Source organism: Bison bison, unplaced genomic scaffold (assembly GCF_000754665.1).
Source record: "Bison bison bison isolate TAMUID 2011002044 unplaced genomic scaffold, Bison_UMD1.0 scf7180017864472, whole genome shotgun sequence".
In the NCBI taxonomy this organism is placed as follows: Eukaryota; Metazoa; Chordata; class Mammalia; order Artiodactyla; family Bovidae; genus Bison; species Bison bison.
Genome location: NW_011495033.1, coordinates 6,588,814 through 6,607,114, shown reverse-complemented (window position 1 = coordinate 6,607,114; position 18,301 = coordinate 6,588,814). Strand labels below are relative to the sequence as shown.

General features: G+C 41.5%; 1 protein-coding gene across 1 annotated transcript in view; it reads left to right on the top strand.

The window, feature by feature from the left end:
* MYO1D (myosin ID) overlaps positions 1–18,301 on the top strand; it is a 254,685-nt gene that overhangs the window by 5,102 nt on the left and 231,282 nt on the right. The window contains exons 3-9 of the mRNA XM_010861705.1: positions 769–934; positions 2,638–2,691; positions 4,156–4,251; positions 8,896–9,012; positions 10,983–11,186; positions 13,138–13,283; positions 13,367–13,481. Of these exons, the coding sequence (XP_010860007.1) occupies positions 769–934; positions 2,638–2,691; positions 4,156–4,251; positions 8,896–9,012; positions 10,983–11,186; positions 13,138–13,283; positions 13,367–13,481 (898 nt within the window). The remainder of the gene's footprint in view (positions 1–768; positions 935–2,637; positions 2,692–4,155; positions 4,252–8,895; positions 9,013–10,982; positions 11,187–13,137; positions 13,284–13,366; positions 13,482–18,301) is intronic.

Below are 18,301 nucleotides of genomic sequence, written 5' to 3'. Positions count from 1 at the left end.
TGTAAATAAAATATGCTCATTTAATAGAAAAACTAAAAATTACATCGTTGTGCAGAACATGAAAGTTCCCTGAAATTCCACCTACCTACCCCATTAACCTAGGTAACCATAGTGAAGTATGTTGTCCCTTCCAGATTTGTAAGCATTTAGTAAAACATGTCGGAGAAGGCAATGGCACCCCACTCCAGTACTCCTGCCTGGAAAATCCCATGGATGGAGGAGCCTGGTAGGCTGCAGTCCATGGGGCCGCTGAAGGTTGGACACGACTGAGCGACTTCACTTTCACTTTTCACTTTCACTTTTCACTTTCATGCACTGGAGAAGGAAATGGCAACCCACTCCAGTGTTCTTGCCTGGAGAATCCCAGGGATGGCAGAGCCTGGTGGGCTGCCGTCTATAGGGTCGCACAGAGTCGGACATGACTGGGGTGACTTAGCAGCAGCAGCAGCAGCAGTAAAACATGTGCGTGCACACATACACACACCACAAAGAACATACTATTTTGTAATACATATTATTTTGCAACTTAATTTCTCATTCATTAATACATTCTGGACCTCTTTCTAGGTAAGTATATATTGTACTAGGAAACAAAAATTTATCTTCATCCATCCCTCTTCATGGACATTTCTGTTGTTTAAAGGTCCAAACAATGCTACAGTCAGCTTCTCTGTAGACATATTTGCATGTCTTTTCATGAAATCTAGTTTCTTAAAACGTCCAGTCTTTGAAATTTCTCTCAGTGACTTTCCTTTATCTGTGTTAAAGAGTGAAGAATATGTTGCTTAAGTCTAACTGTGTCCTGGAAGCTTTTGGAAATGCCAAAACCAACCGCAATGACAACTCAAGCAGGTTTGGAAAATACATGGATATCAACTTTGATTTCAAGGGAGACCCGATTGGTGGACACATCAATAACTACTTATTGGAGAAGGTAAAATGTGCTTGGTTTCTGAGGGTCATGTTTGCAAATGCTGAATTTTTGAGGGGGAGCACTAGAATTGCGTTTTCAAATTGAGTTATAATTCATGTACAATATTAGTTTCAGGTATACAATGCAGTGATTCAGTGATTTTATATATTATAAAATAATCGCCTCACTAAGACCAACTACCGTCCATCACCATGCAAACTTATTACAGTGTCAATGACTGTATTCCCTGTGTGTACGTCACCTCCTCATTTGTAACTGGTAGTTTGTACTTCTCAATACCCTCCACCTATTTCACCCATCCCTCCCCCAACACCATCCTCTCTGACAACCACTGTTTGTTCTCTGTATGTGTGAGTCTGTTAATGCTGAATGTTTTTTAAAAACCTGATTGTAGAATTTCTTCTACTGCTCCAAAGTAGCTTTTAATCCTCTTCTCCATCCCTTCCTGCCCCTCAGTTACTGTTCTGTGACATTAATGTTCTCCTTCAGTGTTCTCTTATTAGCATTACAATGTCAAGTTGGGAAAAGTTATAGCATTTGTAGATAATGATTTAGGTGTGTGTGTGAAGGGAAGTGATTGAACATGTGCCAACTTTGGGGTGAGGGTTAGCAAAAACCCATCTAGGATTAATCACTTCTACTCTTTTTACACATCCTCCCATGTTTGTATTTTAATTAATTTGAAATCTCCTTTCTTCCAGTTTCTATTTGTTCACTGCCTTATAGTAACATATATATATGTATATTTATATAGTAATATAGTACTTTGTGGTTTTATAGCCTAATTGTGAGGCATACTACATTTGGTCTGTGATAACTTTGAGTATGTTTTTATCTGCCATATGAGTGAAAGATCCAATTTGTAGAAGAGTCCAGTCAAAACTTTCCTCTTGGGACTGCTAGAGAGGCTGTGTCCTAACTAATCTGGAGTAGATTTGCCTGGTTACAGCAGTTAAGGTTGAGCTTGACCAAGTTAAGTCGCTGCCTTGAACTGTACTCAGAGATGAACTGACCTACCTTCTCAGTTAAGGGCTTTCCATCCCAGTCATACCATAGCAACCTTTATGGCAGCAGAATGCAGTCTTAACCTTCATTTTTGTTTGTGAAGCTGAAGGCAGACTGTTCAGGAAACAGTGTTGTATCAGAGTCAGTTGGAAAAGGACAGGAAATGCCAGTTATTATCAGTCTGTTTGTTTTTTTTTCCCAAAATGTTTCATGCCTTCACTTTATGTACATATTCAGGCAAAAGAATCCCCTTACATTTTGAGTCCTCTCTTAAGAGTAATCTTTTTGAAACCCTCTCGAGCAGAGGAATCTGTGGACGGATCTTGTTCGCCTGCCTGACTTCAGTCCAGGATGTAAGGTGGTGCTTTTGGAAATACCAGCAGATCCTCAGGAAGGGAATGCTGAGAGTATTCCTCCCTAAACATTCCTTCCTATTCTCCCCACTGCCAATTCCCTCCCCCTGAAAATTCCATCTTTAGGCTCCAGGTTTTAAAAAACATCAAAATAGCTTCATTTTCAGAAAGTTTAAGAAAGAATTATCGAAAGATTGCACAGAAAGCTCCATGGGTTGGTCCCATCCTTGGGGTCCTTAGGACCTTTCAGGGCAGTGCTGGTGCAGGTTCTCTGGGAGAGTGGCTCTCATTTTGTTTTAGCAGTACAATCGCAGGTTTTAATGCGTTTCTTTTTCCCCCCCTTAGTCTCGAGTTATTGTGCAACAGCCAGGAGAAAGGAGCTTTCATTCTTTCTATCAGGTTAGTAAGCCCTCGCACAGATAATCGTCCATTTGTTCAGGCGTGCACGAAATGAAATGGATTTTTACTTTGGGGACCCTCCCCTGCCTTGTGCCTCCCTAGCCTCCGTCGGCCCGCGACACGTCACACACATGGGCATGCGTGCATACACCCTCCCCCACGGGGCTCTTCAGGGACTTGAGGAGCATGACTGTTCTCAGCAGTTAGCAGGTAGTTAACCAACCGGACGACTGCCTCGGTTGAGCTTCCCTCTGTCTCTCTGCAGTGTAGTAACAGTTTAATGACCCTAAACGCTTTTGAAACGATACATTCTGAATATGGTAAATTAGTTTTATTTTTCAGTTGGAGCTATTGTTCCCATTTTGCAGCACTCCAGAGATGGGAATACAAATTCAGGTTATTTTTGTTTAAAAAAAAAAAAATCAATTTAAAAAACCTGATAGTTACATTTTTTTCAGTAAACCAAAGTGTGCAGTTTCACATAGAGAATTTCAACATAGTGCCTTCTGAAATTCATGTTCTATCGAGAAGGATGACGTGTATTGTGTCTGTGTTTTTGTTGATAATTCACCATGTTTTCAATAAACTAGTTTTCTGCCAAATAGAGGAGTTCTATTATTTCAAGAACCCGTGACTGGGATTTGCCTGGTGGTCCAGTGGCTAAGACACCAATGCAGGGGACCCAGGTTCAATCCCTGGTCAGGGAACTAGATCCCCCATGCCACCACTAAGGACCGATGCAACTAAATTAATAACTTAAATTTTTTTTTTTTTTAAAGAACCTGTAACTTTTTCTGCACTTGAGTGAAAGTTAAAATTTGTCTTTGTCCAATACTACAGTCCTGGCTACCCAATTGTCCTTTCCTGGGATTGGAGTTTGAGGAGGAAAAGCTGTTTGTTTCCAGTATGATTCAACATATGACTAGCTGCTGATGCCTTTTAGATTGAAGGCAGTATTGACTTTTTCTGAATTCGAAACACAACTGCACACTGTCTAGATAACAAGGTTGATAAGCACATGACTGCCATAGAGCACTGGCTCCCGGTTCACAAACAGCTACAGTCCAAGCAAGAACCTTTCATGCCAGCTATATTGGGAAAGGGCTAAGAACTTTTAAGTAATTTTCCTTCTGACTGTGTATAACATTCTCCATCTCTGATGATGTTGAAGCCATTTCCCCTCGAGATAAAAAATAAATCTTCAAAGCCAGAGGACCTGAGTGAATTAACCCAGAAGATGAAAAACAGCTAGTTTACCATTAAGTTTGGAGTAAGAAAATGGCAACCCAATCTAGTCTTCTTGCCTAAAAAATTCCATGGACAGAGGAGCCTGGTGGGCTGCAGTCCATGGGGTCTCAAAGAGTTGGACGTGACTGAGGGACTGAGTGCCAGTAAGTTAGAATACATGGTATATTGGGTTCAGTGGGTATATTGATAGCTTATTTTTATTTCGATGTTTTTCAGCTGCTGCAAGGAGGTTCGGACCAGATGCTACGTTCTCTGCACCTCCAGAAATCCTTGTCATCCTACAGCTACATCCATGTTGGAGCCCAGCTAAAGGTAAGCGTTTCCTTTTTGAGATGATTCAGATATAGAATCAAAGAATCAGAAGGGACATTAATTAAATTACCGGTTTCAGCCTGCCACCTTAAGGCAAATGAATGACTCTTTTATTCTATTTTTAAAATTCTCTAGGACAGAGATTCAATGTATTATTGATGCAACAACTTTGCTTAATAACCCATTACTATATTTTATCACCATCTGACAGGAAAGAAGTTTTTCTCTTGTGATCTTGTGGGTTTTTTTGTTTTTAATTTTTAATCCCATTCCTTTTATTTTGACCCTCTAAAAACATTGTTACAAGTAGGAAATCCACCACAAAAGAAGTAGGATGTGATTTGGCCAAAGGCAAGTTGTTATAACAAAAGAAAGCTGAAAAGCACTGTGGTTGAAAAATATCAAAGATCGCCATTCATTCGTTTTTCAAATCATGATTTTGATGAAATAGTTTTGTGATCCTTGGAGCATTTCTATTCAGCTTTCACATTTTCCCCCCCTTCCCTTGCATATAAAGCCCTTGCACACATGTAACACCGATCCTTTTGCCCTTTGGTTTCTAATTCGTGTTCTGCTATACATCTAACTTCTGCTAGCCAATTTGTAGCTAATCCTAATAATATAGTGATTTGCCAATGGTAGGTTATAAAAGAGTAATTATAGTTTCATTGGGGAAGGTGTATAAATACATGAAATAAGATCCGAAGGGAAATAGACCAGGGTTTACTTGTTTACTCTGGGTATATAAAGTTATACATACTTGGGTTCTTCTGCTTTTTCCATATTTAATATTTCTTCTATAATTAAAGATGCATTGCATTTGTAGTTTGGGGAGAAAATAAAACACTTTATAAAAGGAAAGAATCCAAGATGTGGGAAGCATGTCTTTTTTTCAAATTCTTTGCAATTCATCTTAAGCTAATTATACCTGTATTAGTGGTTTTAGCGATATTTTTATTATCACACATATAAATAAATGATATTTAGGGTTTTGCAATCAGTTTTCCATTGTTTGACATTTAAGTTGCACAAGTTTTATACTTTTATCGTCATCCAAGAACAGGATGTTTGGCTGAAAATTAATTGGAAGCAAGCAAACAACAGAGGGCAACACCCCAACTTTTTTGAGAATAGGTCAGAGGTACTTCAAAATGTATAAAGGATTGTAAAATCAACACTTAAAAGAACAGTGACTGACAATATTCTTTTTAAATCAAATTGTCTCGTGACCTAGTGACTCTTGACTGGGTCATGTAAAGCACCCACAAAAAGCAAATATTAAATGAACATTAAGTCTTTTCTTCAACACTAAATTTACCTTAGGTTCCCTTTTCATCAACAATTTTCATTCCTATTCCTCCCCTTCCTTTTTTTTCTGCCCAATAAAAACCAAGAAGTAATATATGATCATAGTCAAAACCTAAAATAAAGATGAACCAAAAGGAAATTAAAATATACTAAAGCTCGCCTTTCAGAGATAATTGTTGGTAACAGCAGTATATATATGTATATATTTATATATGGAATAATACAATAAATCCTAATTAAACCTTTTATTAAATTATAATATAATCATTAATATCTTTCTATGTAAACAAATATAAATTAATAGAACAGTTTTAATAACTATGAAGTATTACTCTCTATGTTTCATAACTTAGCCATCCTAAAATGTAGGACTCATGTACAATTAAGATACTGTGGGTTACAGGTAAGACCCAATTAAAAGTCTCCAAAAACAATAAGGAACTTGATTATATCATAACAAGAAGCCCCAGGATGGGGCAGTTCCAGAGTTGGTTAATTGAGTGCCTTAACAATGTCAGTAAGAGACCCAGATGCTTGTTTGTTTCTCCAACTTACAGTTTTGCCATCGTCACTGATTTGGCTGGTCTGCTTAAGCTGATTTTCCTCATGGTCCCAAAATGGCAGTGGCAATTCCAGCAGTCACGGGCAGAGAAAATGCTCCTGGCCACAACCCTTGATAAGCTAGGGAAGCCTCATGTCTTATGGGCCAGAATGGCTTCTCATGCCCATGACTGACCAATCACTTGGTTAGGGGAAAAAGATCCCTGTGATTAGTTTAGACCAATGAAGATTTACCTCCTAAGGTGAGGGGAAACCAGTCCTGAAGAACACATGCCCTTGGCGAGGGGTGAACAAGTCAGAGTTTCGTCAGTAGGAAAGAAGTAGGGCTGGAAAATGCCCCTTGGGTAGGCAGCCGATAGTTCCCCTCAGTAGGAGGACATGTAGACTTCTTGTCTGGTTTCTCTGCAGTTTCAACACTGTTGCGGCTTTTGATAATAATAATCTGATAGTTGGGCGCTTTCACTGTGCTAGGAACTGTTGTTGTCGTTCAGTTGCTAAGTTGTGTCCGACTCTTTGCAACCCCGTGGACTGTAGCACGCTAGGCTTCCCTGTCCTTCACTATGTCCTGGAGTTTTTCAAATTCATGTCCACTGAGTTGGTAATGCTACCTAACTATCTCATTTTCTGCCATCTTCTTCTGCTTTTATCTTCGATCTTTCCCAGCATCAGGGTCTTGGGAAAGACTGAAGGCAAGACCCGTATATGAAGGAAGTTGCTGTATGTAAATTCTGATTTCCTTCTCCAATAGCCATGTAAGAAAGGTACCATTATGCCCTTTGTCCCCATGAGGAAATTGAGCTTCAACAAAGTTAAGCATCTTAGAGAGCTGGAAAGGGGAAGAGTTTGCCTGGTTGAGTCCTGGAATTAAAGGAACACGTGCTCATCAGGCAGAGGGGACCCCTTCCTCTGATCTTCCTCAGCAGGTGAGCATCAGGCCAGGTCTCTGTGTCCCAGCCAAGGCAGAAACTCACCGAGGAAAGATTGGACTCCCCACAGCCACTGCTTTGGAAAAACTCCTAAGATGGGCAATTACCGTTGCTTTACTGTGAATTTTATTGACACCCTTGTATTTCCAATGGGCTACAGATCAAGGCAAGCAGTTAGTCTTTGAACCCTTGTCTTAGTCTAGTTGGGTTGCTACAACAAAAATACCATAAGCATATGAGAAATGTTGATTTCTCATAACTCCGGAGGCTGGGGAGCCCAAGATCAAGGCCCCAGCAGAGTCTGTGTCCACTTTATGGTTCAAGGGTTGTGCCTTCTTGCCATGCCCTCACAGGGCAGAAGGACCAGGGATCTGTCAGCTTAAAAAGATGCACAACATGAGAATTGTGAGTTAAGTTCTATCTGGGCAAAATGAGGACTGCCTCCCAGGAGATAGCTCTGAGAAGCTGCTCCGAAGAGGTAGTAGAGGAAGGTCAGTATCTTACAAAAGGTTTTCTGCTGGTCACGAGGAGCTGATGTCACCATGAAGGGTTTTAGTGCTTCTCTTTTATGTGAGGAGATGCAACGATTGGGATCGTGAAATCAGCTCCTGAAAATAACTATGTAAAGACCTGTTCCACCAGTTTCCCTGGAGCATAAGGTGCCCCATCCCTGTTGTCCACCCTGAACTCCCTTCAGGGCATGGCAGAGGTCAACAGCTGCAGCTGCGCAGAGTTCAGTCCTCACAGAGGCAGATGGCAGAGGCCCTCCCTTGGCAAGCACCAATTTGTCATTGACAGACCTCTGGGGTCTCTTTTCTAAGGGTACCCATCCGAACATGAGGGCTTCATCTCCAAGACCTGATCACCTCCCAGAGGCTCCATCCCTAACACCATCACCTTGAAGGCTAAGATTTCAACATATGAACTTGAGTGTGAGGTACTCAAGGTGCTCAAGCAGTGGCCTGTGTGTATGCTAAGTCCTTTCAGTCATGTCCAACTCTTTGTGACCCCATGGACTGTAGCCCACCAAGCTCCTCCATCCATGGGATTCTCTAGGCAAGAATACTGGAGTGGGTTGGCATGCCCTCCTCCAGGAGATCTTCCCAACCCAGGGACTGAACCCATGTGTCTTATGTCTCCTGCATTAGCAGGCGGGTTCTTTACCACTAGCACCGCCTGGGGAGCTCCCAGGAAACTCGGGGGAGAGATATAAACATTCCTTCTACAGGAACCCTCTTGTACAGCGAGAATCTCTGACATCCTGAATGCTTACAGAATGCTTAAAAAAGCGAGGTCATATTCCTGGACCGTTTCCCAGCTAGCCAAATGATCGAGGCAGGCCACTTGGCTTTGGGGATGGGGTGGGGAGTGTTCTTCCTCACCTTTGAAGTAGGAAGCCTGACCAAACCAGCGTGGGAGCATTGTTCCCAGCCTGGACAAGACTAATTGTGGAACCAAAAGCCACAGACGACAATAGCTAGGCATGTGTTTCGGAGGTTCCTTCAGTCAGAGTTTCCACTTGTGGTCTCACAGCTCATGCCACTTCCTCCACTCATCCCAGAGCTTCTCTGAGCCAACTCAGGACTTGCTCCTTCACTGAAGCTTCCAGAAAAGTGCCTGGTGCTTATTATGAGAGACGGCGGCTCTCACACAGAAGTGGGCCTTGTGGGTGTTGCCTTATATCGCTACCCCTGAAATCATTGTATTTTCTCTGGATACTCCCCATCCCTTCAGTGACTTACTCCAAAGGCATCAGGACCTTGGCTACACTTAAATTTAGTCTCCTGGTTTTGTATGTTAATGTTCAAATGAAATGTCTGTGACCTCGGTTTCCTGTTTTCATTCCCAGTCGTCTATCAATGATGCTGCAGAATTCAAAGTAGTAGCTGATGCCATGAAAGTAATTGGCTTCAAACCCGAGGAGATTCAAACAGCGTATAAAATCTTGGCTGCTATTCTTCACTTGGTGAGTGGGGACGCCTTTCTGAAGTTATTGCCTCCCTGTGGAGCTCGGATGTTCTTTCAGAAGGTTTGGGGTTTTGTAAAAAAGTAATTTATGTAGAGAAAATTTCTCTGACATGTTGAAGAAATTATTGTATCTGTAGTTTCCTCCACCATTTTATAATAGTATGAGGGATTTTCCAAGCCACTGTAGGTTTTGAGACTGTGGCTTTCGTTCACTGCCTTCTTGGTATGTTAGGCTTTGGACTGGATATTTTCAAAGGTAAAAGAATTCAGCAGTGATGTGACCACCCATGGAATAAGCTCAAATCTTTTGAACAGAGTCAACTTCTAATGGCATTTGAACCAGAATCACAGAGCTAGATTTTTATTGTCTCATTTTATAGATTGGAAATGAATGACTGGCTTAAAAGTACCCCCCACCCCACCCCCAAAAAAGCACAGCCAGTTCATTGCAGCCAGTACCATGGGCCACCCTGGCCACTTCAGCACAAGTTATGTTCCACACATCACACTAAACTTAGAAGTAAAGAACTGTCAGCGGGAGTCTTTTCATTACTGTCTGTATTTATTAGAGATCTTGAAAGCATAATGAACCTGTGGCCTCCTGGTGAATGAGTGACAGCATGAATGCAAATCTGGAATAAAAATGACTTTGCACTTTCCTGTGGAGAGAGTAACCCTAAGGGAATCAGAAATGCACAGGACCTGGGACTTCCCTGGTGGTCCAGAGCCCGCCTGCCAATGTAGGGGACGTGGGTTCCAGCCCTGGTCCAGGAAAATCCCAGATGCGCGGGGCACCTAAGCTCGTGCACCACAGGTACCGAGGCTGCGTTCGAGAGCCCGTGCTCCCCAGTAAGAGAAGCCACCGCAGTGAGAAGCACGCACCCCGCAACGAAGAGTAGCCCCCGCTCCCTGCAACTGGAGAAAGCCCACACGCAGCAACAAAGACTCAGTGGAGGGCTCCCCCCCAAGAAAAAAAAGAAAGAAATGCTCGGGACATATATGAAAACTGTTATAAAGCCGCATGTAAACAATCTCTTAAATAAATGCTTATGAGTGGGAAGACTTTAACATTCTAAATTATTTCGTTGTTTCAACTAGTTTATAAATACGGTGTGACAATAATGCTTCAGTATCCAAAGAAGAATGTCTTTTTTCAGTTGACATAATGATTCTAGAACTTACTAGAACAATAAGCATATACTAAAAGTGAATAAAATGTGTTAAAGGAGAATAGTAGGGTAGGGGGAGCTGGGGGAAAGAGACACAACTAATTCCAGCCGTTTAAAATGATAGTAAAAGCCGCAGTGCTTTAAAACTTGCTGCATAAGTTCAGCACCAGATTAATCAACAGACTAGTTCATGTGCTGGACACTTGGTAGCTGGCTAATATTTATTGTCTGGAAAGAGTAACATATAAATAGACTCAAAAAATTGGTGGAAATTAATGTGTAATAAAGGTTATATTTCAAATCAGGAGGAAAAGCTTAGACTATTCAGTTGATGGTGTTGGAGCAAGTAATCATCTGAAAAAATAAAGTTGGATTCTTACTTTATACTGACATACCTTCTAGCTGGACTCAAGGCTTAAATAGGAGGGAAAAAACTATAAAAGGAATAGAAAAATCTATTAAATATTCATAAAATCTTCAGAGTTGGAATGATCTAAGCATGACACCAAAGAAAGAGAAACCCTGAAGCAAATGACTCATAGATTTGACAACATAAAAATATAAAATTTCCATCCATCAAAACCATACACTGAAAATTGAAAGATAGAGGAGTGTCTGGAGAAGGACGAAATGGATGAAGCACTCGATTTTTATGTGTTGAGATATTAATGTATTTAGGAAGATGGGTGCTACAGACAAGGTCCCTGGGAATTCTCTCACACTGGCAAATCTTTCTCTGACATCGTTTTTCAGAATCTCAGTGGAAATGATGTGTCTTGGTTCTTCTCTTCTGATACAGGGGAATTTAAAGTTTGTAGTGGATGGTGACACTACTCTGATTGAGGACGGCAAGCTTGTATCTATCATCGCGGAATTGCTGTCCACCAAGACGGACATGGTGGAGAAAGCCCTCCTCTACCGGACGGTGGCTACGGGCCGCGACATCATCGACAAGCAGCACACAGAGCAGGAAGCCAGCTACGGAAGGGATGCCTTCGCCAAGGTGGGAGTTTAACCGGCAGCCTGTTGGCGTTGTAAGGGCTCTGGTACCAAAATTTCTAATGAATCCCTAAGTTTCTGTTTCTAGTTATTGGTGGTTAGAAGTAGGGTGGCTCAGTGGTAAAGAATCTGCCTGCCAAGCAGGAAACCCAGGTTCAGTCCCTGGGTGGGGAAGATCCCCTGGAGAAGGAAATGGCAACCCACTGTAGTGTTCTTGCCTGGGAAATCCCATGGGCAGAGGAGCCTGGCGGGCTACAGTCCATGGAGTTGCAGAAGAGTTGCACATGGCTTAGCGACTGAACAACATGGAGGAAGTCTGGGGGAGGTGGGAAGATCAGCAGTCCAGACAAGACAGAAGTTTGAGATGGCCGTGAGACATCTAGGAGTGCTGTCAGGCAGGCAGGCAGGCATGGGACCTGGAGCTCAGAGGAGAGCTTGCGTTCAGACAGTGCTTTTGGGGGGAAACATCATATCACTGTTCTTTATTGTCATATGAAATGACACAGAAAAGAGGAGATAGGGAGAGAAGAGGACCAGGAGGAACTCCAGCTTTTAGAGGTCAGGTAGAGGAGGAGATGGTTAGATAGCACCACTGACTCAATAGACATGAATTTGAGCAAACTCGGGAGATAGCAGAGCACAGAGGAGCCTGGCGTACTGCAGTCCGTGGGGTTGCAGAGTTGGTCACAGCTTAGTGACTGAGGAACAGTAAGAGAAGACCTACTAAAGGTCACCAAGAAGAAACAGCCGGTGAAATAAGAGGCAAATTAAGACAGTGTGATGTCCTGAATCAGAGGGCAGAAAGTTTCAAGGCAAGAGTGGGAAACTGGGTAAGATGTCCACGTGGAGGAACGAGAAAGTGTCCATAGAGAGGTGCTTGGGGTCCTTGATGAGGCATTTCAGTGAGAAAATGAAAGAAAATGAGAGAAAATGAAGACTGGAGTGGTTGGAAGAGGAGGTGAATAGTGGAGGTCATGTGTCTGGACGTGTACAGGTGAAGAGAGCGGGTATCTGGAGGGAGATGTTAAGGAAAGACATTGCAGGACACATTTGTATCAGGATATGAATGTGTGCGAGTGTGTGGTGCCTTTGTCCTTTCGTGTTGCTGTGTGTGTTCTTGGGCATTGAATGTATATTTGAACCTCAAGGAATTTGAAATGCTGTCCTTTTGGCTTAGATCTTTATTTAGCATTATAAGTCAATGTTTGTGTATTTAGAATCCATAGAATACAGAACTCGTTAGTTCTCTGCTTTTTATAGTTGATGAGGTTAAAATAAAGCAACAAAGTGACTTATACGAGATAGTAAGCAAATTATTGGTGTTACCAGGTCACAGAGACACACCTAAGGAATTTTGTTGAAATATAGCTCACATAGTGACCAATAATAACCACCATCCAAATATCATGCAAACGTCACATAATTTTTTAGAAAACGATCTGTATTTCTCATTTTTTAGCTTAGAGGATTAACAGCTATGCTAAATGCTAAGGAGGAGGTCAATAAGAATTTAAAACGTATCACAAATCCAGGGCTTCCCTAGTGGCGCAGTGGATAATACTCCACCTGCCATTACAGGAGACGTGGGTTTGAACCCTGGTCCAGGAGGATCCCAAATGCCGTGGAGCAACTGGGCTAGTGTGCCACAACGATAGAGCCTGTTCTCTAGGGCCTGGGAGCTGCAACTGTTGAGCTCACGTGCCTCAGCTACTGAAACTCATGCGCCCTAGAGCCCTTGTGCCACAATGAGGTGGGGTGGGGCGGGGGTGCTCTGCAATGAGAAGCCCACACATCTCAGCAAAGACGAGCCCCCGTTCCTTGCAAATAGAGACAAGCGCACACAGCAACAAAGAGCCAGAACAGTCAAAATAAATAAATGAATATAATTTTTAAAAAATCCAAACAGAGGACTCATTTCCAACGTGCAAGAATTTATGAGGTCATTTTCATCACAGGCCATATACGAGCGCCTTTTCTGTTGGATTGTCTCCCGCATCAATGATATTATTGCGGTCAAGAACTCAGACACCACCATCCATGGCAAGAACACTGTTATTGGTGTCTTGGATATCTATGGCTTTGAAATCTTCGACAACAACAGGTAAACCAGAGAAGATACTAAAAACCCTATTGTTTTGTTGTTGTTAAAATTTGTTTGAGCCTGATTGATTCCTTTTCTTGCAGCTTTGAGCAATTCTGCATCAATTACTGCAACGAGAAGCTCCAGCAGCTGTTTATTCAGCTGGTCCTGAAGCAAGAACAGGAGGAGTACCAGCGGGAAGGGATCCCCTGGAAGCATGTGAGTGGATTCATGATAAAGCCAACTTCTAGCATCCTAGGGGTCTGCTGATTTCCTTGGGCGCTTGAAACACAGCACCCTTAGCTTTCCTTTTGGGGTATGTACATACAACTCACTTTCAGGGTTGACAGGTGGGGTTTCTCTAATTTGATGAACTCTCTGTTTGGGACCCAGAAAGGGCTGAGTTAAAATCAGTAAACTTATGTTCACCTGATTGCTGATACCCTGTAGGTTTTTGTTTTATTTTTTCTTTCTAATTTTATTGAGGTATAATTGACATATAGCACTGTATAAGTTTTGGAGGGGAAAATGTCAACCCACTCCAATATTCTTGCCTGGAAAATTTCAGGGCCAGAGGAGCCTGGTGGGCTACGGTCCATGGGGTCACAAAGAGTCTGACACGACTTAGCTACTGAGCATGCTCGCATGCACTGTGTAAGTTTACATTATACAGTATAGCAATTTGACTTAACGCACATCATGAAATGATTACCACAATGAGTTTAGTGAGTATTCATCGTCTCATATAGATAGAAAAGAAAAGAAAAAAATATTTTACGTTGACGTATAGTTGATTTACGATGTTGTGTTAATTTCTGCTATAGAGCAAAGTGATTCAGTTCTACATATATATATGTACATTTTTAAAAAATCCTTTCGCATTATGGTGTATCATAGAATATTGAATCCAGTTGTCTGTGCTAGACCGTAACACATGGCTTTTTGATTCACATCTGTCTGTTTGACTTTAGCATCCTTTATACATTATTCATAGCAGCAGCTTTTGCCTTCAATGGACAGAACTTGGCTTCCTAGTAGAGTTTCTTCTCCTTCCTTCTTTTCTTTTTTTGCTCTTATTCCTCTTTTTTCTTCCTCTACTTTGTAAGCTCAGTGGCACTCTGTCGTCTCTGGTCAGGGAAGTCCATACTCCCTGAAACCAGTGCATGAAGACAGCTGCGATGACTTTGATTTCCATTCAGTCTCTGTTGTGTCACACGAGTTTCCACCTCTCTTCGCGTGGCTCTCTGGGAACTTTGTATTTGTCACTGGTCTGATAAGATGTAGGCAGACAGTTTGACGGATGCAGGGCGCAGTCCCACAGATCACAGCTAAAACCAGGACCGTTAGACTTCCTGCTCATGAAAGAAGTGGGACCTTGTCATTTTGTTTGAAATTTTTATTATTAAACAATTTTGCGAACAGACTTTAAAAATTCAAAAACTTCTGAGTTTCCTTTTATTTCTGTGTTTATCCTTTGCCAAGTATAGACAATGAAGTCCATATTTGTTTTCTGATACTCAGTGTAAGCAGTAAAAACCTATTTGAAATGCTGTATTTAAATTACTTTTATATTCCTTCCCACCTTCTTACTTGCTATCTTCTCTGATTCAGGAAAAGTAGATACTGGAAACATACATATATATTATATATAATTACATATTTTATATCTTATATATGTATATATATGGTATAATAATTAGCTTTCCTGCTTTAAATTGCTTCTTTGCCTTCCATTGTGTTATATATTAGAATACCATAAAAAATTTTGTTCAAATATATTAGTATAAATATTACCTATTTATAAATAAACCACAGGTGTATTATTACTTTCTAATAGGATTGCCTACAGTTTTGATTTAAAGAGTGAATTCTCATCACATATTTAACATGTAATTCAGTAAAGTTAATATGCAACTTTCATAGAATGAATCTGTTGTGTCTCATAATACACAATTATAACTAGGGTTTAGGTTTTTATAACAAATTTAATCATAAAACTTGTTATTCAGATGTGGTTCAGAGATACTGGTCAAAAATATCCTGTAACAATCAGAACATCAAATCCCACAGGCATAGTTGAGAAAAGGAAAAGTCAACAATGGCAGGAGGCTATTCCAAACATGTGAAAAAGGAGGGGAAAAGCCCTTTAAAACAATTCTTAGTGAAATAAACCAAGAGAAATATGTCCTAGAAGAAACAGAAGACTCTCTTAAGGGTGACAGTTACTGAGGACAGGCCGAATGCCCAAATTAGAATTCCTATTCTGGGCAAGTATTTCCTTTAAAACCCCCAAACTTATTGACATAGACACATTTTTCATTGTTGTTCAGTTGATAAGTCGTGTCCGACTCTTTGCACTGCAGCTCGCCAGGCTTCCCTGTCCTTTACTATCTCCTGGAGTCTTCTCAAACTCATGTGCATTGATTTGGTGATACCATCCAACATTCTCATGCTTTGTTGCCGTCTTCTCCCCCTGCTCTCCATCTTTCCCAGCATCAGTGTCTTTTCTAGTAAGTTGGCTCTTCCCATCATGTGGCCAAAGTACTGGAACCTTAGCATCAGTCCTTCCAGTGAATATTCAGGGTGGATTTCCTTTAGGATTGGCTGGTTTGATCTCTTTGCAGTCCAAGGGACTTTCAAGAATCTTCTCTAGCACCACAGACACACTGCTGTATATAAAACAGATAACTAATAAGGACCTACTGTATGGCACAGGGAACTCTACTCAGTACTCTGTAATGATCTATATGGGAAAAGGTCTAAAAACAAGTGCACATATGTAGGTATGTAACGGATTTACTTTGACTTCCCAGGTGGTACTAGTGGTAAAGAACCCGCCTGCCAATGCAGGAAACATAAGAGATGCACGTTCCATCCCTAAGTTGGGAAGATCCCCTGGAAAAGGTCATGGCAACCCACTCCAGTATTTATTCTTGCCTGGAGAATGCCATGGCCTCAGGAGCATGGCGGACTGCAGTCCATGGGGTTGCAAAGAGTCACACACAGCTGAGCGACTAACACACATCCAACTGATTGACTTTGCTGTACAGCAGAAACTAACACAGCACTGTAAATCAACTCTACTCCAATAAAAATTAATTTAAATAAAAAGTAAAAACTCCATCCCACCTCTTTATCTCCTGCTTCCCCTAAGAAACCTCTTGGGAATGCCCGGTGGCTGGAAGAATCTGATTTGTAAACCCCAATTTTAGGCAATGCTTAAAGCAACATTAAATTGTGAACCAAAAGCTACTGGACTCTTCAGCAAAGACTAATTACTTGTAGATAGCCAGCTGGAATTTGGGAAACTTAATTCTTTTGGCCTTAACGGCAAAAGGCTTAGTCTTTAATTCCATAGTTGCAAAGTCTAAGATTTCAGCTATGTTGATTAATATAGAGTTCCTACTTTTTGAACATTTTTAAAATATTTTTTCCAAAGATACAAATAACATTTTTCCCTGATGAGAAATGTAATAAAGTGCCCACAATAAAAGTACATACTTAGACCAGGGCTAATCTGTCTCTGTACTAACATTTTGTACCAAGCCTGTCCTGTGCATCGTAGGATGTTGAGCAGTATCCTGGCCTCCTCCTAGTCATGACCATCAAAAACATCTCCAGACATTGCCAGATGCCCTAGGGGTTCCGGGGAAAGTCACACCCCATTGAGTATCACTGATTTGCTGCTGCTACTGCTAAGTCGCTTCAGTAGTGTCTGACTCTGTGCGACCCCATAGATGGAAGCCCATCAGGCTCCCCCGTCCCTGGGATTCTCCAGGCAAGAACACTGGAGTGGGTTGCCATTTCCTTCTCCAATGCGTGAAAGTGAAAAGTGAAAGGGAAGTTGCTCAGTCGTGTCCGACTCTTAGCGACCCCATGGACTACAGCCTACCAGGCACCTCCATCCATGGGATTCTCCAGGCAAGAGTACTGGAGTGGGGTGCCATTGCCTTCTCCGATCGCTGATTTAGACAAACCAGAAAACCAGAAAAATATAAAAAAAGTAAAAGCCACCCAGTTTGCAGACTTTGAGTTCATGGAATGCAGAGGAGGGCTTGGAAATAGAGGTGGAGCTGAAAACCACAGCTGGCACGAGCCCTTGGATTTTTAAATACCATTGAGCAGGAATCCATGAGACATAGTACTCATCTATTGTGAGTGTGTCAATTTTAGAGAGGGTAATGGAGACAACTCTCAGATCAGGTACCTCCTGAATGATCAGGGACATATCAACACATGGGATTAAAGTGCATAGACTGCCCTTCTTCACATGATGCACAGCTTGCCTGAATCAGGCCCATGCATGCTTTCTCTCGGAGTCTAGTGATATATATGCTGCAAGCTGTCAGGATAAACAGGCTTCCCTGGTGGCTCAGCCAATAAAAAATCTGCCTGCAGTGCAGACCCAGGTTCGATTCCTGGGTTAGGAAGATCCCCTGGAGGAGGAAATTGAAACCCACTCCAGTATTCTTGCCTGAAAAACTCCATGGACGGAAGAGCCTGGTGGCTACAGTCTATGGGGTTGCAAAAAGTTGGACATGATTGAGTGACTAACACTTTCACACTTTGATCAGAAGAAACAGGTGTAGAAGAGGATTATTATACATACCTTGTATGTCTTGAAGTAGAGAAAGATTCAGAAGTTGTTTATAACTTTATTTTCAGCTTGTGGAAGCAAATGAAAAGTGTATTCTTACTCTTTATGGATCCTTATATCTGATAATTAAAATTTTTATATTGTACCCTGAAAAACTGTGTTAGATCCATATATGCTTTTTAACTTTTGGGAAACTGGAGGAGACACTCTGGCATTTTGGTCAGACAGGGTCATGTAACTAAAAATGCAAGTTCTGTGTAGCACCTTAACTTCATCAAGTTAGGTATCAAGTAATAGTTCCAGGTTATGTGTGGGCACCTAGTGGAAAGTGAAGAGGAACTAAAAAGCCTCTTGATGAAAGTGAAAGAGGAGAGTGAAAAAGTTGGCTTAAAGCTCAACATTCAGAAAACGAAGATCATGGCATCCGGTCCCACCACTTCAT